This window comes from Trematomus bernacchii, unplaced genomic scaffold, assembly GCF_902827165.1.
Source record: "Trematomus bernacchii unplaced genomic scaffold, fTreBer1.1, whole genome shotgun sequence".
NCBI lineage: Eukaryota > Metazoa > Chordata > Actinopteri > Perciformes > Nototheniidae > Trematomus > Trematomus bernacchii.
In genome coordinates this window covers 1,056,564-1,080,676 of record NW_022987621.1, presented here as the reverse complement: position 1 = coordinate 1,080,676, position 24,113 = coordinate 1,056,564, and the positions used below count along the sequence as shown (strand labels likewise).

At 42.3% G+C, this 24,113-nt stretch overlaps 1 protein-coding gene across 1 annotated transcript in view; it reads right to left on the bottom strand.

The window, feature by feature from the left end:
- Positions 1 to 2,768: 2,768 nt before the first annotated feature.
- Positions 2,769 to 24,113, bottom strand: part of myo7aa (myosin VIIAa) — a 78,508-nt gene continuing 57,163 nt past the window's right edge. Inside the window, exons 37-49 of the mRNA XM_034132813.1 lie at positions 23,573 to 23,697; positions 22,603 to 22,760; positions 20,177 to 20,330; positions 16,932 to 17,087; positions 16,551 to 16,656; positions 16,357 to 16,470; positions 14,786 to 14,873; positions 14,268 to 14,374; positions 13,868 to 14,053; positions 13,356 to 13,472; positions 12,947 to 13,030; positions 10,974 to 11,093; positions 2,769 to 3,660 (exon numbers count right to left, since the gene is read on the bottom strand). Of these exons, the coding sequence (XP_033988704.1) occupies positions 3,568 to 3,660; positions 10,974 to 11,093; positions 12,947 to 13,030; positions 13,356 to 13,472; positions 13,868 to 14,053; positions 14,268 to 14,374; positions 14,786 to 14,873; positions 16,357 to 16,470; positions 16,551 to 16,656; positions 16,932 to 17,087; positions 20,177 to 20,330; positions 22,603 to 22,760; positions 23,573 to 23,697 (1,608 nt within the window). The 3' untranslated portion in view covers positions 2,769 to 3,567. The remainder of the gene's footprint in view (positions 3,661 to 10,973; positions 11,094 to 12,946; positions 13,031 to 13,355; positions 13,473 to 13,867; positions 14,054 to 14,267; positions 14,375 to 14,785; positions 14,874 to 16,356; positions 16,471 to 16,550; positions 16,657 to 16,931; positions 17,088 to 20,176; positions 20,331 to 22,602; positions 22,761 to 23,572; positions 23,698 to 24,113) is intronic.

Genomic DNA, 24,113 nt, shown 5'->3' with positions numbered 1-24,113 from the left:
TGTCATCTTATATTAAAACATGAGAAGGTCTGTTGTTGGTAACTCTTTTTGCTCTGCTTTGTTATGCCTGAAGTACATGTATACACATCACAACAACTTACATTTCACTGATCTCATATTGTGCAAATACAAGTCATTTTATCCTCCAAATATATATTAGCAATTATATATTCAAATTCAATTAATACAATCATATATGTGTTTGTAGTGTGAATAATAATGATTAAATAGGGATGACAAAGATAGAATCATTGACTGATATGGAAATAAAACCAAAACTAAACTTCAGCAGGATGACATTCTGCTCCTGGTAGCCAAATACCCGAGATAAGAAGAATCTCAACATATTATAGAATGACTGACTATTTATGACATACTAAAGTAAGACATCTTTGTCACACTTTTAATTACTTTCAACATTTTTTTTCAACAATGTGACTATGTGACATACTTTTATGACATTTCAATAGAATGCTTTATGATGAAATACTATGATATGACTCATTTGACACCATACTTGCCATGAGTATGACTTATTTGATGGGTTTTTCATTACATTCTATACGAATGTATTTAACACACTTTTGAATGAAAAACGTATCTGACTTTCCTATAAGATACTATATGTAGTACTTTAAAACCACACAGTATTCTTTGGCTCTATGACTACTTCAGACTTTCCTTTTTTGACATTCATGACAAAGACTTTCATTTGAATACAGACAATACTCTTGACTTTTGACTTTGTTATAGCATACTCTTCTATCATATGTATTGTTACATTTTTATTCCATAATATTCTATGACTTCATGACATGCTGTACTATGAAATCTTATACATTATAGTTATAGTAAACTATCATTATTTGTATGGCGTAATGATATTTCAAGTGAAAAACTATAATATGATTCATTTGACTTAATTTTGCTGATATTACTGACGTTTACCCACATTTTTTACAAGTTACTATTTAGTAACTCGTAAAAAATGTGGGTAAACTTCAGTAATGTATACCAAATGATGAGAGTCTTTTTCACCAACAAAATATACTCTGATTTATTTTTCAACATGCTATACTGAAACTCTTAGTTATACTAAACTAGGACATTTATGAAAATTAGTCACGGCATACTTTTTTTAGTATATTTATAATATATAAACTATTTTTGCTACAGCACAGAGCTTTGAGTCAGAGCAAACATCCGGTCTGCACCCCAACATCCGGTCTGCACCCCAACATCCGGTCTGCACCCCAACATCCGGTCTGCACCCCATCATCCGGTCTGCACCCCAACATCCGGTCTGCACCCCATCATCCGGTCTGCACCCCAACATCCGGTCTGCACCCCAACATCCGGTCTGCACCCCATCATCCGGTCTGCACCCCAACATCCGGTCTGCACCCCAACATCCGGTCTGCACCCCAACATCCGGTCTGCACCCCAACATCCGGTCTGCACCCCAACATCCGGTCTGCACCCCAACATCCGGTCTGCACCCCAACATCCGGTCTGCACCCCAACATCCGGTCTGCACCCCAACAGAATAGAAAAGCTGGCAGTTTTGAATGCAGCTAGAGTTGAGTGGAGAAAATGAATCTATAGCAGATGTTCATATTGACTTGCCTAGATATCACTTTTTCTATTTGACTGGAGCTTAGGCATTTAGTGAAGAATCTCCGAACCTCTAAGAGAGCAAGGCACTGGATCAGAGCCTCTGAACGACCACTATTGTGACCCACTCAAAGTACACACTACTTTCCCATTCCAACAGCCAGGATCCCTGTGATCAAGGAAGATCTTTAAAGATGTCTATAAATCACCTGAAGTGAACATGAATCACATTTCTTTGATTTGAATGTGGTGGTTGTTCATGTTTATTTTGATAGTCACATGAACAATCTGAAATATTGTATTCACAGTTCAGCCCTGGTTTGGGAGGTATGTGTTTTATTCTTTTTATTATTCTTGTTATTTTGAGGTGTTAAATGAATCACACAGTCAGTTGTGGGAGAAATGTGAAGAACATTTCATTTGTAATGATTACTCTTCAGCATTTCAGTTTCCTAGTGAAAGGCATGAGGCATCACTCTGTGCTGAACAACAAATGGAATGTGAAAACATCCTTTATAACAAAAAGGTGGAACATCCAGTTATAAATGCATTTGCAAACTAAAAACATTTATTACGAAAAATGATATTTGGAATGACAGTAAAAAAAAAGCTTGTTAGTTGACCTTGAGTTTGGGATATGTTTTCAAACTACAGGAATGTTACAAAAACAGCAGCTGCACTCCACAGGAATTATGGGTAATGCAGTCCCAACAGAAATAGAGAGATAATTAAGGCAATTAATTAATTAATGTAAAACTAAACACACGCAGCTGACACTGATCTACAATATTAAACAAGGTGTAAACATAAATCAACATACATGAAATAAAACAAATCCCCAATGTAAACTGCCACACAGTAAGGCCTACAGCAGAGCCATGGACTCTCTGGGGGGCTCATACGGTTCTAAATAAAGCTAGGACCCTCACAACACTCCAGTTACACTGTTTGGTTCTAAGGCCAGAGAAATGTTTTTCTACAGAAAATGACAGCTGTCTCTAAGAGAGAACATAAACTCAACAACTCCATGACTTCATTATGTTAGGATGCACCAGGCAGGGAAGGGAGAGGAAGAACTGTCACTAAAGCTCCTGTGATGCTCCAATGTTCATTACACACACTCACACACACAAAACAATTACACAATAGTCTGATGGATGAAAATGTTTATATTTTTAAATCCTTATTCCTGACGCGTTTTTATGCCCAGCTGTGCTTTGAGCTGTAGGCTAACGTTAACATGCTAACTCCTGGAGTATAGCTAGGGTTTTATGCAGTTTCAAATTAAATGTAAGACTTTGTAAATAACACAAAGAATTAAATCAAATATCGTTTTCACAAACATACCTTAATAAACATAGAGAGATTGAAAAACCATTAGACAATAAGGCCTATAATTATTATTAAGCATTTACATTAGTGTCACATTTCTATCAGTATGTCCCATCTGTATATAATAAACAACAATTCATTAACAAAGGCATAATATGGATGGATTTACTTATTCAAAAATAGTGAGATTGAGTTTTTGCTAAACTCGGCACTTCCTGGATACTGTAGTCCACCGGTCTCACTTGTAGCTTATAAATGTATACATTCTAATAACAGTTAGCTGATGTATTTCTGAGTCCTCACAGGTTCCAACATCCAGGCAGGACACGTCAGAATATTTTTTAAGGAGTGTTCGGACAGTTTGGACGTTCAGAGGTAGTCGTCCTCGCTGGACTCCTCTTCCTCAGGGGGTCTGTACAGGTGATAGTGGCTGGGGCCCTCCCCGGGGTCCTCGCTGCTGGAAGACGAACTGTCCTCTGTGAGCTTGGACTCTGCCGAGCTGACAGAAGGACTGCGGCTCATCCTCCACAGCTGGTGGGCAAAGGTCCGCCCCCAGCTGCAGTGCTGGCCAATAGGGCGCAGGAGCCGGACGAGCTCGGCGGCTTCCTGCCAGTAAGAAGTTCACTTGCTGTGGCCCCGCCCCGGGCGCTGCCGGTTCATGGTGGTCAGCATCTGACTGATGTAGGAGGTCAGCAGGTCGTCCATCTTGTAGCCCTGCAGGGGAAAGGAAAACACACACACACGTCACACACCTCTTGAAGGCGCACAGCGCGACGTTTCAGAACAGTTTAATTCTGTTTTGAAACTAGGGCCGGGCAAGTTAACTTGTTAATATCGCGTTAACGCCTTTATTAATAACGCGGACAATTATTTTATAGTTTTTTTTAAATTAATATTATAATTTTGAAAGTCCGTACAGACAAACCATGGTCACAGGAGGGTGGGGATGTTGATCAGTATTGGCTTAGTAGTGTAGTAAATGTAGTCCCCACATGCTTCAAACACTTCACCATCGTTCCTGTCCCCAAAAAGACAATAATCACCTGCCTCAACGACTACCGCCCAGTAGCACTCACCTCCATCATCATGAAGTGCTTTGAGCGGTTAGTCAAAACCTTCATCACCTCCTCCCTCCCTGTCTCTCTGGACCCCCTGCAGTTTGCCTACAGAGCAAACAGGTCCACAGACGACGCCATAGCCCCCCCCGAGAGAGCATAGTGGGCGGGCCTAAGACTGCTGCAGCGCTCACATGAACAGAAACAGAAAGAAGTGGCGGAGACAGAAACATGGACGAAGGTACAGAACTCTGACATGGACATTGTACATCTCTTCAGGAGTTGATAGAACCAGAGTTATTTTAACCACTGCAAAGTTTGGTTATCTCTGGACTTTGAGGGGAACTTCTATAACAAACCAGATAACACGTTAAATCCCTGGCAGTGGCAAATAGCTTTGGTTTCATATTTGATTTGATTATAATAATTAAGGTTTAAGTTGAAATGTACAAGAGATATTTGAACTGCTACTGTGTAAAGGGAATACTGCTGTTAAAAAAGACCTTATTGTTTAAAGTGTTTGCAAACCAAATGGTATTGCCCTTTTTTTCATAAAGCAGTACTTTAAAATAAAAGTAGCAATACACTACTTTTGAATTCATTATTGAATTTTGTGATAACAATGCGAATAATCGTGATTAAAATGTTAATCGTTGCCCAGCACACATTTGAACACAAACAAGGAGGCAGCCCATCCTTTACTTCCGGGGCGCTCACGCTGGTGCGACCTGGGAGCAGCTGTGTGTGTCATGCTTTGTTTTTGTTGTTTTCTCTAGTTTGTGTGAACTTTTCTACATCCAGGAGCTTGGGTGGATTCTTTTAATCAAGCGGAGTGACTATATATGCGTCCTTGCGGTGCTTTGGACTCTTTTCAGCCGTATGGCATGGGGACTCAGCGGTGACGTGCTAAGTCACAGGCTCATCTACAGCCGTGAGCTGCTGCTGGATATAAGTTCACTGGCAGCAAGTAACCCTTCCTAAGAAGTAGTAGCACAAATGCTTTACCGGGCGGGATGATGCCCAAAAATCGTCGGAGGAAGAGAGGAAGGAGAGGAGGCGTTCAACGCAGACTGAGGACAAACGGGCTAGACAACCGACGCCGGCTCCCCCCGCTCCCAACTATCCTTCTCTCCAATGTTCAATCCCTACGGAACAAATTGGACGAATTGGAGGCTTGTGCTAAATTCAAGCGAGATTACAGGGACGCGTGTCTGCTGGCATTCACTGAGACGTGGCTGAAAGCCTCAGACAGCAACGAGGACCTACACATCAGCGGTTTTGGGTACCCTGTTCGGATGGACCGGTCGCCTGTCATAACAAACAAATCCCGCGGGGGTGGAGTATGCTTTTATATCAACAAAAGGTACTGTAATTCCTTCACAGTTCGGGAGGAAATATGTACTCCGGATCTTCAACTGTTATCCATTTCGCTTCGCCACTTCTACTTGCCTAGAGAGTTCCCCCAGCTGTTTTTCACTATTGTTTACATTCACCCACGGGCAAGCGCCTCAGCAGCCACCCAGCTGATTGAGGAAGTTACTAACAGACTGGACTCCCTCTCCCCCGATGCTCCTACATTTATTTTAGGAGATTGTAATCACTGTGAGGTACATAAGACCTTAAAAACATACGAGCAGTATGTCACATGTCCTACAACTTTAAATAAATCCACGATTGACTTATGTTAGGGCACGGTGCCTGGTGCGTTCAAGTCCCTGACCATGCCCCCTTTTGGAGCTTCATACCACACGAGCGTTCTTCTGGTGCCGATCTACAAACCCATCTGCAGAAAACAAGTGTGCACAAAAGAAACTGTGAAATGTTGGACACCTTACCCTGTGTTTTATAGCTCATGCTCTGATCTCAATAAACTGACGTCAACTGTCTCATCCTACATATCATTTTGTGTGGAGTCCAACATTCCTTGTAAAGACATTACCGTCTTCCCTAATAATAAGCCGTGGGTCACGAAGGAACTAAAGAGTGTGATAATAGAAAGAAACGTATATTTTATACTGGAAACAGTCAGGACAAAAAATAAATGAACAGAGAATTAAAGGAGAGGGATCATGCTTTTCCGGTCATTACCCGTCCCCTTGTGTGTTATGAAGGTTTTTATGCATGTAAACGGTGTGCAGAGTCAAAACCCTCAAAGGGGTAGGGAGTAAAACTCTAACACAGAAAAGACCTCCCCAAAACGCCTCGTTGGAGATTTCTTATGTTCTTCCTGGGCATCGTGACGTCTGGATACCCAGTAGCCACGCCCAGAGCTATGACGCAATACGGTCATGCGGTACCCGGAACCAAATGGGCCAATCCGTGGAGCTGCTACGTTACGTCCGCGGAGCCGTTACGTTAAGCCCCCGCTGATTGGTCCAAATTGACCAATCCACGGACTTCCTCACACACACATCTGTGTGCAGGGAGCAGGCAGCTCTGCTGATTTCTCCTCCCTGGCTGCAGGCTGATAACAGACAGTTGAGATCGCGGCGAAATTCTCTCTGCAGACCCATTCTCACTGCGTTTATCAACCTTTTTCTTACTCAATATCAAGCCACACTTATTGTTTTTACTTCGACTGTGACTTTGTCTGTGCTCAGGATGAGTTTGGCTGTGTTTCGCTATGTATCCTAAACAAGGAAACAACACCTCCACGGAGCTCAGCGCGATTCACAACGTCCCGACCAATCAGAGCACACTGTGCTCACAGGGAGGGTGGGGGCGGGAGCTATTGGAGCTACAACGAGCCGTTAAAGGCAAATAGTGAAATTCAGTGAATACACGTAGTTTACAGAGATGCTGTATGAGAAACCAATGTGAGTTTGGAAAAATGCACAATATAAATCTATTTTAGTATACCTCAACAATGGAATTATGATCAGTGGAAATGGCCATGACACCTCTCCTTTAAGAAATGAGATAAGAAAAGCTAAAACAGCTTATAGGGATAAGGTGGAACTCAAATACAGCAGTGGAGATCTTCGGGAAGCCTGGAGGGTAATCAAATCAATGTCCTCCATCTCCCAGGGTAACAACATGACAGGGCTAGGAATCCCATTAACATTGAGGGAACAAATGAGGCAGACCTCCCCAATGCTTTTAACATTTTCTATTCTCGATTCGAGAAAAATGATTTCTCCATAAACACCTCAACCCTTAAGGCCCGGCCCCACGGGAACGCATACGGCAAAACGCATAGGATTAACGGAAACGCAATCGCCAAAAAGCTTCCGCCCACACGCAATATACACCGGATAATAGGCTTGTTTGAGACGAGCTGCGGCTCGCCTCGAAAGTAGACGAGAATAGCCGATCGCAGCCGGGGGAGGTCTCAAAAAGCTCGCCTGAAGTCGGACAGCTCGGAGTCGGCTTCTTCTTCTTCTTCTTCTCTCGGTTTTTTGGCGGATTGCAAACAACTTTAAGGTGCATACCGCCACCTCCGGAGTCTGCTTGACTCGGTTTGCATTTATAAAGAATGCACAAATGTGTTTAATCGTTAATGTCAGATATGTACATATGTAGATATGTAAATACATTTGTTCCTGCTCAAGATTAGATTCAACTTTATTGTTATTGCACAGATTACAGGTACTGAGACAACGAAATGCAGTTTAGCTTCTAACCAGGAGTGCATAAAGCAGTAAAGTGAAAAGTAATGTACACAATCTACAGAATAAAATATAGAATGAATTGAATGATGAAAAAACACCCCATGAATACGTGAGGGGTATGAATACACTATACACAGTAGCCTATGAGCAGAACAGTATTAACAGTGTGTATGAATATGATAAGATATATAAAGTATGAAAACGGTAAGCAGTGCAAGTATAGTATAAAATATATAGACATTCATTTCATGATGATAAACATTGTGGAACAATGATGAAAAATGTGAATGGAAGTGGCGACGTAAAACTGACACAAAACAACAACACACTTTTGCCGAGCCAATGGAGAGTTTCATGCCCAGCACGGGGTAAAACCCACCAATGAGCGCTCAGCTCGAGATACCAGCGAGTCGTTTCCATGGATGTATAATAAGAACTGGATACAGCGTGGGAGGCGGGGCCTCATTCATTCCTATGAGAGTTGCTCATTCGCGCATGATGATAAAATGGCCCAACTTTTGAGAGAGCGAAACGTCACAGATTACCCGGCATGCCTGAGAAGTACCCGTATGTGCGCTCATAGCGCATGCGCAACTTTAACCATGCCCCCCAAAATGCTCGTTCACATCAAGCACGTCAATTTGCGTACACGTAACAGCACCGCACGTTCATGACAGCATGGTAATGTTTGTTATTATGATAGATTTGATATTAACGAGGCGGCAGTTAGCAGCTAGCGGTTAGCTAGTAATTATGCTAATTTACACATCAATCGTTATGTACTTTTATATTACGCTGTAACAGGATCTAGTGATATCCAAGCAACAGAGCTTCATTTAGCATGAAAGAATTATTGCACTGTATATATATATATATATGTATATGTATGTATATATATATATACATATATATATACATATATATACATATACATATATATACATATATATGTAGATATATATGTATATATATATATGTTTATATATATATGTGGCACAGCATTCGCACAAATGAATAACGACTCTATATAATGATATATAATAATAAAATACACGGAGCCTCTCTTTTTCCTCTCTTCTGACAGCGTCAGTGTCTGTCTCATGCAGCAGCTGATCCAGTAATGATGACCCGACAGTAAAAATAAACATATTTATAACTAGTTTAGGTAGTTTGAGAGGTAATTAAAATAGCTAAGGGTGATGATCTGACTTGAAGTGTGTGTTTTGCTCCCGCTGCATCACAGCGGGAGGAGCTGCGTGTCTCCGTCCTGTCAGATTAGACTTCACTCGCGTTTATGTCCATATCGAGATAAAGATAAATAATCTGAATTCAGTGTGCAGTGTACTTTTGCGGGGGTGAGCAGCAGAGGCGGGGAGAGGCGGGGCTATTGCGTCGTCATTATCAGAAACGGATGACCGTATAGGCTGCCACACGGCCCCGTTGGACCCCCCAGAGCGCTCCGTTCCCAGATCTATCCACCTTTGGACCCGTTTGCAGGGTCCGTTTCTATCGTTCCGTTACGGCGTCGTCTAGCTTAAAGGGCTATACGCAAGAGAAATATGCGGATACAACCCGTTTTCGTTCCCGTGGGGCCTGGGCCTTAGAGAGTCTCTCTCCCCTATCTCAGACATAGTCATTGAACAGGATGATGTTAGGAATCTCTTCAAACGAGTCAATATTAGGAAGGCCCCAGGTCCAGACCATATTTGTGGGCGTACACTCCAGTATTGTGCTAGCGAACTCTGTGGTGTTTTCCAGCATATATTCCAATTGTCACTTGAGAATAGCCAAATTCCTGATATGTGGAAATCCTCAACTGTAATTCCCATCCCTAAGAAACCTCATCCTAAAGTCCTAAACGACTTCAGACCGGTGGCTTTAACGTCATTGGTAATGAACATTTTTGAAAAAATTGTGAAAGGCATGTCATGTCAGTAGTAGGTGGTGAACTTGATCCTCTCCAATGTGCGTATCAGGCAGGGAGAGGCGTAGAGGATGCAAAGCTTCTTATACTGCACACCCTCCACAAACACCTTGAAAAGTCACAAGCCCACGCTAGGCTTTTGTTTGCTGACTTTTCTTCAGCATTTAACACAATGCAGCCGCATCTCCTGGTAGAGAGCCTGTTATGACATTTTAAACGGCCCGATCAACTTGTTTTATGGATTTTAAACTTTCTAACTAATAGAGAGCAGAAGGTGTCTGTCAATGGACGCCTCTCTGACTCTGTCATCACTTCCACGGGCTCGCCTCAAGGATGCGTTCTTTCGCCCCTACTTTTTATAATGTACAGTGATAAATGCAGGAGCATGCAAGACAACAGCTACCTGGTTAAATTCTCTGATGATACCGCCCTCTTGTCCCTCCTTAGCGGCTCAGAATCAGGCCACGAGTGTGCTCTTACTGATTTTATTTCCTGTGTGATGACAGTTTTCTGGATTTAAATGTCTCCAAAACCCAGGAATAGATCATTGATTTTAGACGTCACAAGGATGTTCCTAAGGAGTGCATCATACACAATGACAATGTAGAAATTGTCACATCATACAAATACTTGGGCACCATTTTCGATGACCACCTCAAATTTGATGTGAATACTGAGTGTATTGTGAAGCGGGGTCAACAGAGGATGCACCTTCTTCGCAAACTGAACTCTTTCTCTGTCAGGCCTTTCATTCTTTGTCGTTTTTACCAAGCATTCATTGAGAGCCTTATTTGTTTTTCTTTTATCTGCTGGTTCCATAGCCTTACACTGAAAGACAGGAACAGCCTGAACAGCATTGTTAAAACCTGCTCCAAGATCATCGGCGTGAAGCAGAGAGACTTAAACTCCTTCTGTAACCAACAGATTCTGCGGAAAGCAGAGAGCATTCTGAACTCTCCAGGTCATGTACTTTCACGTGAATTTCGTTTGTTGCCATCAGGACGAAGATATGCTCTACCTGATCAAAGGACTAATCGCTTTTCAAAATCATTCATCCCTTCTGCACTCAAACTTTTAAATTCTTGAAAGGCTTTTAACTTGATTATTTATTTATTTATTTATTATTGTGATGCTATGAACTATTTATCGTGTACATTGGAATGATCCACATCTGTGCTCCCGGGTGTATCTGTGTGTTTTCTTCCTGTATGTTCCTGCCTGTGTACATGACATAAGCTGCTGCTCATAACCAATTGCCCCTTGCGGGATTAATAAAGTTGTTGATTGATTGATTAAAGACAGAAATAGGCTATCACATGAAAAAGGGAAATGTAGTTCTTCATGATGGAGAACATCATGCTCCTCCTGCTGTCATTTCAGACTCTCATTTTTTTTTTACAATAAATGTGTGTGTGTGTGTGTGTTGCTGCCACCCACCAGCGAAGTCTCACACAGTAGTTTGCTTCCTCTGACCAGGTTGCCGATGGTGATGTGGAAGTAGGTGTTCCCACTGCTCCAGTTGGAGATCTTGGTGAAGGGATGAGTGGTGAGGATGTCCTACACACACACACACACACACACACACACACACACACACACACACACACACACACACACACACACACACACACACACACACACACACACACACACACACACACACACACGCACAGCCGCACACCTTTAGTTAATCTGCCAAAAAGGCCACATTATTGACCCGAAAGTACACAAAAATTACACTTCAGATACTCAAGGTCCTTGACATGCTTCACGCTTTGAAATTTCACCGATATCTGTTACGGTTCTTCAACAAAACGTTCACATGTAAGAGGTTCATCTCTCATTCAGAACAATGGAAACCTTTGATCTCTGGACACATCGTTAGCTCAAATATAAACACCTGTGTCATGGAACACGATGATGTCATAACTCCAACTGACATGCTCAGAGTAGCAGACTTCAGATAATGGTTAATGGTCCTGCCCTCAACAGCTCTATGTCAATTATGGGGTGTCATCATATGCCGTTTCCATGGAAACCCCCCTCGCCATAAAAGACGATGTCGCTATACATTAACTCCTATGAAAATGTTCAAAAAGTGCTCAAACTTCACATGTGTGCTAACAGTCCAGCCGTGAAGACATCTACGGGACAGTTTTGAGATTTCTTCAAATGCCGTTGCCATGGCAACACAATGCTCGCCATGAAACACGGTTTTCTCATAACTTCAGTGAAAATGCTCCAAATGGCCCAAAACTTCACAGGTTTGGTAACGATGCAGCCATCAACGCATCTAAGCGTATTATGGGGTGTCATCAAATGCCGTTGCCATGGCGACAGACCACTCGCCATGAAACACGATGTCGCTGTAAGTCCAATGGACACGGTCCAATCGTCCCCCAATCTTCACTTGTATATCACCGGTCCATGCCTCAACAGCTCTACGCCAAATCTGAGATCTCACCATATGCCGTTTCCATGGAAACGCATCCCTCGCCATAAAACACGATGTCGCTATAACTCCTATGAAAAGGTTCAAAAAGTGCTCAAACTTCACATGTGTGCTAACAGTCCAGCCGTGAAGACATCTACGGGACATGCCGTTGCCATGGCAACACAATGCCCGCCATGAAACACGGTTTTCTCATAACTTCAGTGAAAATGCTCCAAATGGCCCAAAACTTCACAGGTTTGGTAACGATGCAGCCATCAACGCATCTAAGCGTATTATGGGATGTCATCAAATGCCGTTGGCATGGCGACAGATCATTCACCATCAAGTTAGTTCAAAAGTTTGCAGTTCAAATATTCTGCTGCTTTTCCAAGCCTTTTACTTTCTTTTCTTCTCTCATCACACATTCAAGCCCCCAGTGTTCATGTATCATTTCAATCTAAATTCTTCACTTTCTTCTTACACATTACATTTCAGCATAGCAGTTTAGCGTCAGATTTTCAGCATAAAGCATTCCCACTAGCAATTTCTTCAGGAATTGCATTCTCTAGTTCTAAATGTAAGTGGTTCGAACCTCCATCTCCTACAAGTGAATGCTGAATAACATGCACATGTTTGGACAAACAGCGCATTACAATAAGTCCTATATCCTTCGCAGCAGCCTCCCCCTCACTCTGGAACTCCCTCCCCAGCCATGTCAGATCTGCCAACACTCTCACATCATTCAAACAATCCCTCAAAACTCACCTTTTCACTCTTGCCTTCAGTGGCAAGAGTGAAAAGCCACTAACCCCTTGCCTATCCCACCTTGCTTAGCACTTTTTTACTTTTGTTGTTATTTTGTTTTACTTGCTTGTAAGGCGCTTTGAGCACCAGGAAAAGCGCTATATAAATGTAATGTATTATTATGATATGATCGGAGAGGTGGGGGCGCACTGGTTCCTACACAAACACACACCTTGGTCTTGGGGTCGATGAGGCTGACTCCGTGCTTGTTGATGGCGATCAGCAGGATCTCTGGGAAGTTGGGCTCTGTGGTTTGCTGCAGACACATCAATGTTGTTGGAAATGTTAATATATATTCTATCGAGCCGTTTGGTCTATCAAATAATCATAGTACATAAAAACCCTTCATATGATTTGTGTGCAAAATGTTTATTTTGAAAGGTAACTAAGGCTGTCAGACTAAAGTTCATTTGAAATTGATACTCCATGTTTTATTAACATAAAGGCTAATGCTTGTTTGTGAAAAGCTGAGCAATAAACTGTTTTTTGATTCAGCTAGGTGTGAATACAGGCAGAGGAACGGGGGGGAATTGGTCTGGCCTACGAGACAGACGGGAAGTGACACGCGCAATTGTGTTTACCTTGACCTCAAAGAAGGCGGAGCCAAAGGTGGGCCACTTGAAGATGATTTTCAGGAACATCAGTTTGGCTTCTTCTCTGGATTTACCCGCCTGCTTGTTGAAGTACGCAACCACTGACTGTATAACACACACACACACACACACACACACACACACACACACACACACACACACACACACACACACACACACACACACACACACACACACACACACACACACACACACACACACACTGTATTAATTACAACAAATAGTTTAATCTTTAATGACTTAATGCAAAACGTCCATTTCATTTATAGTTGACACAAATATAGCAAATGGCTTTATTCTGTTAAAAATAAACTATATGTCACGTAGTCATCTAGTTTGACAAAATATATTTGTATTTACATGTTCTTAACACATGTCACTCTACTTCCTACTAGTTGGGCATATTGCGTTACTGACACTTAGTTTAATTAAAGGTATTAAACTATATAGCTTTGTCATTAGAGCTTTTGCAAGTTTACCCTTTTCCAGTCATCAGGTGACATCTGACGAATGAGATCCTGGGGAACCAGCTCCCGAAGCATCTTGGGGATTGTAGGAAAGTGGGATTTGTCATCTTCAAACTTCACACGGTAGATGAGCGCTGCGAGTTGGAAAACCTCTTCTCGTGAACACTTATGGTAACCACGCAGGTACTTAGGCAGCTCCTAAATACAAGAAGAGAATGATTATCATTATTTACAACAAAAATGTAGTTCTTGTCTATAAATCAAACTTTTTGGGCAAATTGTCAAAAGATTATAAGTAGCGGTATAAATCAAAATAAATGTGTGTGTGATGTAAAAACTAAAGATAAGTGAAGTGAATAAGAGCGTTGCTGGGGGAAAGCAGCAACGTGTTTCCTCTTCCTCAGAGTCAGACCTGGTAGTAGTGAAAGATGGAGTCTGCGAAGGAATCCTTCCCTGGGACTGTGATGGTCCACAACTTCTTCATGAAGAACACCTGGTAGGTGAGGGAGGGGACGATCCCTGCACCGTGCAAGGGGAGAGGGAGAAATATTAGTTTATATAGAAATATATGTTTTTTAATAAAGTTTGTTCAGCCTCTGTCATTAAGGTAACACTGTTTCAAAAGCCCTGCAGTGTGTGCATTTTAAGCAAACCTGACAATAAACAACAACAACAACAACAACTTCTCACTCCAACAAACAGAAGACTTCCTCTCTCCACTCTTTAAGACTGACTGGGCTACAGCGCTAACACCTGTGCTGTGGGGCATGATCATTATGACATTGACTTGTCCAACATGCAGTATTAGTGACAAGGCCCTACTTATTTGTGGCACTTTTAGTACCTTCAACCAAGAGCCGTTACCACAACAACAGGAGGTTTCCGAACAAACTGGGACTCTCAAGAATGATGGAGAGATCAGAGACCAACCTTCTTTAGCTGGTCGAGATTTCTTGATCCAGTCTGTCAAATGTCTGACAAAGTCAAAGAAGAAATCTCCCTCTGGCACACTGATCACCTGCAGACACACACACACACACACACACACACACACACACACACACACACACACACACACACACACACACACACACACACACACAAACACACGTTGTCAAGGAGTGAACTCTGAGGCATGAACTCAAATGCACGACTCAAACTCAGACTCAGGAGAGGTTCAAAATAAAGACTTTACTGGATTTACACAGTAACAAAACAGGGAAAACAATAACTCTCTTTCGAGGAAAAAACAATGACAATAACTTTGAAGCTTAGAGATACGTAACACGTCTGTGGAGTACGCTTGCTCAAAGTCCTGAATGAGGAAACGAACCGACAATGGACAGGAGGGAACTAGCAGAATATATACACAGGGTAAATGGGAACAGGTGGAAACAATCAGGGCGGGGAAAACAATCACAGACGCAGGAGACAGAAGGGGGCGGGGAGCGTGGAGGTCTGAAATGAGAGGGAGAATTACTATTCCACATAACATAAAGCACCGGACACAAAGACATGACAAAAACTAACATAAAGAATAAACTTTCACAATAAGTTTCTTGGCCATGACACATGTTGGTATGTATTATTTTTAAATACTATTGAAATTGCAGTAAATCCTTCATTTTAACTTTCAAATGCTTTGGTAAAGAATACATAAGTAAGATTTAAAAAAAAACATGTGAATACTTTAAATATGAATTATATTAAAAAAACGTTTTAAGTGCTGGATCAGATATATGTTTTATAAATAAAGGGTATCAGAGACCCTTTACATGGGACATTAGCCGCGTTCACACCAAGTACTTTGTCGTACTTAGTGCCGGCACTTAGTGCCCCGGCACTTATTACCCCAGGGCATTTAGTACAGATCGCGTTCACACCGGAATAAATTCCCTGAGGGAAGATTACGCAAATGAGCCGCTGACGTCACTTCTTCTTCTTCTGCTTTGGGTTTACTGGCAGGCAGCAAACAACTTCACGGCATATACTGCCACCCGGAGTACCCGGCCGGAAGTCCCCGGAGTTGGGGACGGGCTTCAGTAGAAGCTGCTGGGACTCCCAGCAGCTTCTACTGAAGCATTCAGAGTAAATCGCCAGAACGCCGACACCACCTCATCTCCACCGCTCCCATGTTTTATTTTGTGTTGCCATAAGTTAGTCTCTCTGCGTTTGTGCGCTGGGCGAATGCTAATGCTAATAATGCTAATGCGAGGATAATAAAATGGCGGCTCTACAAAACATTTCAGAGTTTTACGGGGCGTGGTTTGCAATTCGCCCAGCCAATCAGAACTGGAGCACTTTTTTCCCCCAGGAAAGTACCATCTCTCAGCAGGCACTAAAAATGGGGCTAAAAGTTCCCGGGATTAAGTGCTCTTTTTGGTGTGAACGTGACATAAGGGGTACTAACGGAACTAAACGTGAAAAGTACGGTGAAAAGTACTCCGGTGTGAACGCGGCTATTAAGTCTGAACGTCTGAGACCTCTCCCTGACCTCTGACCTTGTCTGAGATCTTGACGAAGAGGCTGAAGCCTTCCGGAGATTTGAGCAGCAGTCTGGTGGAAATGTTCAGGCAGAAATCCTTGGCTTTGGTGCTGGACTCCACCTCAAACGCCTGCAGGCAGAGACAAACAATCTCAATTTTCAGAAGACACTTTCTTACTCCAAATGTGTATTCCTGTTTGTGTGTCCTACCTCGTCTGTGTCGTCAGGGAAGTACACTTTGTGGAAGATCTGTGTGGTCTTATGCTGGATGGCCTCCACCTCCACCAGATGAGGGGGGTATTTCCTGGATCCATTACTGTTATCATGATAATGCATGGTGGTAAAAAGGCAGCAGCAGGAAAAACTACAGTCAAGTACAATATTGTCTTCCAAAATGTAGTAGAAGACCATTACATAGAAATAGTTAAAAGTGTACTTAAGTATGGTGATTGAATACATGTACAGTAATTAGTTCCACCACTGGCTGTAAAGTATGTAGTTATAGCTTTGTGGTTGATAAACAGGTGCGGCACATGTGAACTCTGAGTATAACACTCATCAATAATCAGTAGAAACAAAGGACGGAGTCACCGTAGAGCTTTGTGAAGCCTCTGCATGCAGTCTCCAGACAGAGGGTGGTGCTTCTTAGACTGGAGGAAGCGCTGGATGTGAGGCAGCAGCATGTTACTGGGAGGAAACAGACCGGTACAGAGCCACAGCAGCTCCCAGCCCTTCTCCTCACTGTACCTGCAGCAAGACACACTCACACTCAGCTTCTGCACAACACTGAGGACTATGGACACTGAATGCAACACACACACTCATCTTTCTGAGTACTGTAGGAGTAGAACTTTCCTTAACGAGATGCTCTGTATTAGGAAATAGTGTATTACAGTGAATAATACAGTATTAAAATAAGTGTAATGTTGAGGTGTGTACATTGTCAGCCCAATGACTGAGTGTAACTCTGTAACACTGTAAGAAAGTTGAGGGTCCAGCTGCCAGGCCTGTATGCAGGAGTAGGGAGAGTGTGTGTGTGTGTGTGTGTGTGTGTGTGTGTGTGTGTGTGTGTGTGTGTGTATGTATGTATGTGTGTGTGTGTGTGTGTGTGTGTGTGTGTGTGTGTGTGTGTGTGTGTGTGTGTGTGTGTGTGTGTGTGTGTGTGTGTGTGTGTGTGTGTGTGTGTGTGTGTGTGTGTGTGTGTGTGTGTGTGTGTGTAGGAGGTTCACGCAAGGACAGAAGGCCCATGGCTGAAGGCTGGTAACTAAACTGGGTAGGAGTAGCTAGAGAGCGCTTGCGCAAATATTAGAAAAAACCAACATGAGCAGCTGGAGGGGTTTCAGCCCCAATTAGAAAACACTGAAGTCAGAAGAAAATCTAGCCAACACAGGAGGAGAACGTCTCAAAATAGTAGACGAAAAAGCGGTCAAAACATTGGGATTACAGTTTGAGGTTGGAACAGCAGGGGTTAGACCAGGGGTGGGCACTATGAGTTTTAAAATTTGACAGACGGGCCGGGCCAGTAGCAGATGGTGGAAAAGTGGCGGCTGATATTGTATTCTTTGAAAACTGCAACGGTTTCTTGGCAAATAAGACATACAGCCTTATATCGCACTTCGGTGAAAAAATATTTAGCTGTCCACTCCTCATTAACATTGTCGACTTTTCTTTTCTTTGGTACTTTTTAATCATACAAAGCCAGATTAAATGAAAGAACTACTTCTCCAACCTTATACCTTTCTCCAGAGTGCCGTGGTGCATTGTTTATTAATGTGGTTCAGCGGCATTACCGCCCGCTGCAGTGCTGCTCGTCCACCGGAGTTTAGTCTACCGTTAACTCACGGCAGCGGCCGCTGGAAAGTCTTCACTGTCCGACTGTCACACAAGCAGCTGATAAATATCCCCCATCCCCATCAGTGAATGTGTTTCAGTCTGAAAGCTGTTTGGCATCACAACGCTGTTATGAAAGTTTCTCTGGCATTCTACAGGTGATGTTAGCATAGCAACCGAAGCTAATCAGACTATCTTGACTACTTGTTGCTATCATATTGTGGCATAAGCCGTTTTCTACACGCATATTTTACCGGCGTAGTTTTCGTCATGATTTTACTTGTGATGGCCACATGTAGCCCATGTATTGATTCCACCCGATAGCTGCAATAATACAAAACAACAGGAAAACGTCTGCCTCTTCACAATGGTCAATAACAGTGAACGGATGGTCATTAAAGTAAGGTCAAATAAACAGAATCACACTAAGCCTGGTTAGTGTTGCCTGACTTTATATAAGTGTTTTTTATAAGTGTGTGGTCGCGTTCTAGTCCCTTTGCTCAGTGCTACTGCTTGTTACAACTTGTATTCGCTGTACTCGCCATGAACTGTTATTGCTCAGGTTAATCTCGAACCCCTCCAATGTAAGTGTGACGTATTTGGTTCTTATGGCGCATTTCCACTACAGCGCGGTTTAAGCGTACCGCGCCCGGCCTGTTTTTGGTTGCGTTTCCACTAGGCGTAGTTCCGGCTAGCGGGTACTTTTTCACAGTTTTCTGGCTCTCCAAAATCGAGGTTCTTTCCGGGCCAGCAACCGGGCTGAGTAGTATGCTAAACTAGTGAGAGAATCGCTGGCAACTACAACAAAATGAACATATTTGACTGTGATTAAATTGTAATACACGTTTCAAAATGATGCCGAAGTAACAACATACTGATACCGGTTAGTAAAAACCATGAATTAATGCTTTGTCACGTCTGCAGACAGACGGCAGGCGAAAAACCTTTTAAAATGCGTGTTTTCTGAATGAAGATCGGTTAAGCTAAAGTTGTATATGCTCCGACCGTCCACACTCACAATAACGGCCTATACAGACATAAATAAACCAGCGACTGTATTCACCATGACACAGACAGTCTGTGGTTTGTACTTGTTTAACTTTTGTCTAGTTTCTGAACAGATATGAGGAGCTGTGAGCTCTGAGGGCTAACAGCTAACGGCTGATGTTGGTTTTGTGTTTCTCATTGAAGATGACGTCACGGCTCCGCCTACACTGCGTTACTATAGTTACTACCCCAGTTCCTAAACTGTAATGGAAACGCAGCATAAAGTGAGCCTGGCCTACCAAGGCCTAACTATACCGTACTAAGCCGTGCCAGGCCCTGCAGTGGAAATGCGCCATTAGATCTTGCCGGGTTGCCGAGTGGGGCCAGACTCCAGCAAAGGTCAATTGTGTCTAGAGTGCGCCATGTAGTGGGATCAACTGAAATGCCGGGTATTGCAGGAAAAAGGCAAAATGAATGCGGTCTTTACTATAATTTGGACAATTTTGTACCAATATTCGGCGGGCCGGATTAAAAAGCCCAACGGGCCTTATATGGCCCGCGGGCCTTAGTTTGCCCATGCCTGGGTTAGACTATAACAAAAGGAAAGCACGTTCACATCTTTGTTCCGGTCGTCCGGAGACTGGCCTGGGTTTTCATTCTTTTCAGAATAAAACTCTATGCATCAAACTCTGATCTTCTGCAGTGCATTTTGTGAACCTAATGAGACTCCAAGTGCTACGGAACAGCTGAAGATTAAAAATGTTGTTGAAGAGGTCCGTGGTCAGATTCTAGCACAACCAAGGACCTTTTTTTTAATAAACAACAATATATTAGTTGTGTTAATACTGGCAAACATGTGACATTTTGTGGATTCATTTAGATACATGTTAAATAATATCATTGTTTTTAGTTAAAAGAGTAGTTAAAAAACGTAATAGTATTTTAGTGTGAACTAGACTATCTCTCAGCAGAGGGAGGACTCCACAGAGGGGGGGCTGATGGAGGCGGGGCCCACTCACTTGACGTGGTTGTCGGTGAGCTGTTTGATGATCTGACAGTAGATCTCGTCCTTCAGAGGCTCCGCCTTCAGCGCCCCCTCAAAGATCTGGTCCGTCAGCTCGTTGACGGAGCGCGAGCGTTTGGACGGGTAGTCGCCCATGTACTTCATCATAGGTGGGACAAAGGTCAAGGGCAATGCAACCTGAGGGACTGGAACTCATGTGGACACGGTAACATGTGAGACCAAGAGCGTGTCTTTACATTCATTGTTCATTAACCTTCAATGTCCAGAATAGAAAAAACTCTGACTATATATGTTCGGTTTGATTAGGTAAAGAAAATAACGAGGATAATCTCGTGGTCAAGCTTTGATGCTGATGGGATTTCAGAGTAGCTAACAAGCGCTGGACTACGAGTTCTTGAATTGATGTGCTCATGAAAAAAAGTGAGTCACGTGCTGTAACCAACACTGCGAGCCTCACCTGTAAGCAGCAGGCTTTGTTCAAGATTTTTAAAAAGGAAGTTCAATAAAGTTAACTTAAACCTTCTATATTTGATTTCTGTAATATTTTCTTAGGTTGCTGCTTTTTATTTAAATTTGATTTACAGTTAACCTGTTAAGCCCTGAGCCTGTTTTTCAGGTCTCAGGCTCGAAAATGACATTCCCAGAACAAATGACCATATCTTCCCTTCTAAAAGGGTTAAATTAATAATCTTTGTTCTCAAAGTAATGATAAACCTGTGAGTTGGATGTAGAAAAGTCAGAATCAATATAGATGTTTTTTATTTTAAAGAAAATTCAGATTTTACATAGTAAAAAACTGTAAATTATAGTGTCTGTCCAAATATTATTTTGTACTTATAGTGAAAACTACCCTTGGATGATGGGTTAGTAGACTAAAAGCTTTAGGAATCCAAAGTACAACATATAATAAGTACCCTGTATCAAGATTGATGCAAAACAAGTGGCATTTGATCTTTTTAGAGAGATTTAGTAAAAAGAAACCACTTCTGGGGTCATTTGGGTGGATTTTCCATATCTCTGGCCCCCCTTGCTCGATTTTGATGGTTGACACCTCTTTCTGACCGTTAGAGCCAATAGAATCGAAGGGGGAGTCCCCCACACACACTCATTGTGAAGAGAAAAGGTGGGGGCTTCGCGCATGTAATTTTGCATCAGAGTGGACCTATCTCTAGCTTTGACATCTGGAAACGGAAAAGCAGTTTTAATGCTTATGGATTATCAGAAATCATTTCAAAGGGACACAGACACATTAGATTAACCTATGGATTAACTTCAGCAGCGTTTTTATAGTTTTAATGCCATTGAAGACCACTTTGAAGAGACTACAGAGCCAAGGTAAAAATGTTAGCATTTTTAGCTACCTAGCGTCACCTGTTTTGATGTCCGTTTTGCTTATAACGTCGCAAATACGTATAATTCAGTGGTAATGTCGGTGTCAATCGATTCTGTGTCACCTCACGATGTGAATCGATGTGTTGGATGTGGTGAAAAGATAAATAATAAGGTTTTGTGAGTGATTTTTGGTGCAGTAAGGTGTTAGCATTTTTCGCTCGTTGCTAATTCAGAGGCTCAGTGTTAGCATTGTGGGTTTTCTTTTGAAAAAATAAAAATAATAATCAGTTAGATGAGTTTCTTCCCGTTACATGGATATAAAACATTCATAGTTTTATTAAATGAACATGCCCTCAGACACTGTTTCCTGCAAGATGTTGCGGCAGTACCCCGGTACCGGGGTCTCTCGGGCTTAACAGGTTAAAGCCTAAATATATGCAAATGTAGTGGACTTAGCAATATCAAATGATGCATACAGATTATGGTCTCCTTAAAGGTAGGGTAGGTAAGTTTGAGAAACCGGCTCGAGATCGCTAGAATTTGAAAATACACAACCGGAGAAAATCTGCCACTTCCTTATAGAGCCCCTCCTCCAACACACACGAACGCGCACATGACCAATGAGGGCACGAGATAAGTTTGTGCACAGATGGAAGGCTGACAGGCAGGTAGGCCATCCAGTTATTTTAGCCGGGCCGGCTAAAATGATTGGTCGTGCTTTTTACAGTACTACGGCTTCCACAGATGACATTTTTTTATGGATTTTTTGTCAAAGCACTTAAGATATTCATTGCTATCGGGATGTTAAGAGCATTCCATGGAATATAACAAAAAGTGTATCTCGAGCCGGTTTCTCAAACTTACCTACCCTACCTTTAAAGTTGAAAATACTGTTTGTTAAAAACCTGCCTCTTGACCTGTAAAAGCTGAATTTATAAACACAGGGTTAATAATGTACACTTGGTTGAGAGTTATCCAGGGTTCTCATATTTAGAACAAGATGCCTGACAGAAGCCTGAGTAAGTTGACCTGGCTTCAGGAGACAGCTGGATGTTGAAACGGTGGGGACAGTAACCATCTGAAGGATATCTATGAAGGCCATGCAGGCATCCTGGGCCAGCTCCTCGTGGTTCACCACCTTCTTCAGCAGCGGCAGCTTCAGAGGCTCTCTGGTGCAGCTCCACATCTTGTCCTTCCCCCGATTCTTGGTGACCATCACCCTGCTCAGGGTGTGTTTGGGAGGGGGCCTGGTAGAGCAAGTGACGTTTGGGACATGTAAACATAAATGCTTGTAAATAAAAAAAACATTTGTTTTTGACATGGCTCATAATTTAAAACGTACAAATAGGAAGAAAGACATTTTGCGTAGTGGTTGTCAGTTGGCAGCTGGCCTACCAGCCTTTACCAGGCGGACTGAAAGCAGAGTGGATGTATTTCCTGCCTACCTTAGCGAGTGAGGGGAATATCTGACAACTAGAGACACACTGGAGCCTTGATCCGGCAAACACATACACTGGTATATTTGTGTTCAAGTGGCTTGTTACGTTTAATCAATTGAAAGCGATTAGTGAGACTAGCGAGTGGCAGGTGTCAGAACACTTTCTGTGTGATGGTCTGGAGCAGTGATTACTTTTGAATTATGTGAATTTACCAACAGGAAGTTTCCAGATACACAATCTCTCTCAATTGTGTGCTATTATTCAAATATATAATTGTGCAAGTCAATGAAAATTATGCCTGTGAATGATTTGACTAAAAGGTACATGACAAAATAAATACAAGGCTGAGCACTGCCAAGGTGCTCCATAACCGAAAATAATTCAAGATGATGGTGTCCACACTAAAAGTTGTTTCAGAGAGGTCAGAACAATCCCTGAATCTAAAAGAGTATGATGTTCAACATAAGTATATACAGTATATACTTTTAATCCCAGTGTGTGTGTGTGTGTGTGTGTGTGTGTGTGTGTGTGTGTGTGTGTGTGTGTGTGTGTGTGTGTGTGTGTGTGTGTGTGTGTGTGTGTGTGTGTGTGTGTGTGTGTGTGTGTGTGTGTGTGTGTACCTGAAGTAGTCGTAGGAGAACTCCTCCAGTGTGTAGGGTTTCATTCTGTCGTCGCCCTCCGGCATGAGGATCTGTGAGACCCGAACTGACTCCTGTCGCTGGTCCGGTGTCATGGTTACCAGCGCCTGATGGGTGATGATATTATGATATTATAATATAAGATTACTTTCATTTGACAGAACATTTCATTTAGGGTGACTTTGGGTGTCTTTAAACAAAAAGGAGGAGTCAGATGTCATCAGAGGAAATCACTCACAATGCTTGAAATGTCAGTTTAAAAAAATATACAAATACTGTGTCTCACTTTGTTCATCACGCAGAACAGAGAAATATTTCATATCTCAGCTCAGAGGGAAAATTCCCTTCCGTTAATATAAAAAAAGCAACAACTAACAAGTAATGTATGCTGTTTTGTATTTTTTTAATAATCAAACAGTTTTTAGTAGCACACAAATGAGGTTTACACATTATATAAATATGCAGTAGATTGGAATTTTGCTTTGCTTTAGATCACTGAGATTTAAATATCAGCTGACTAATG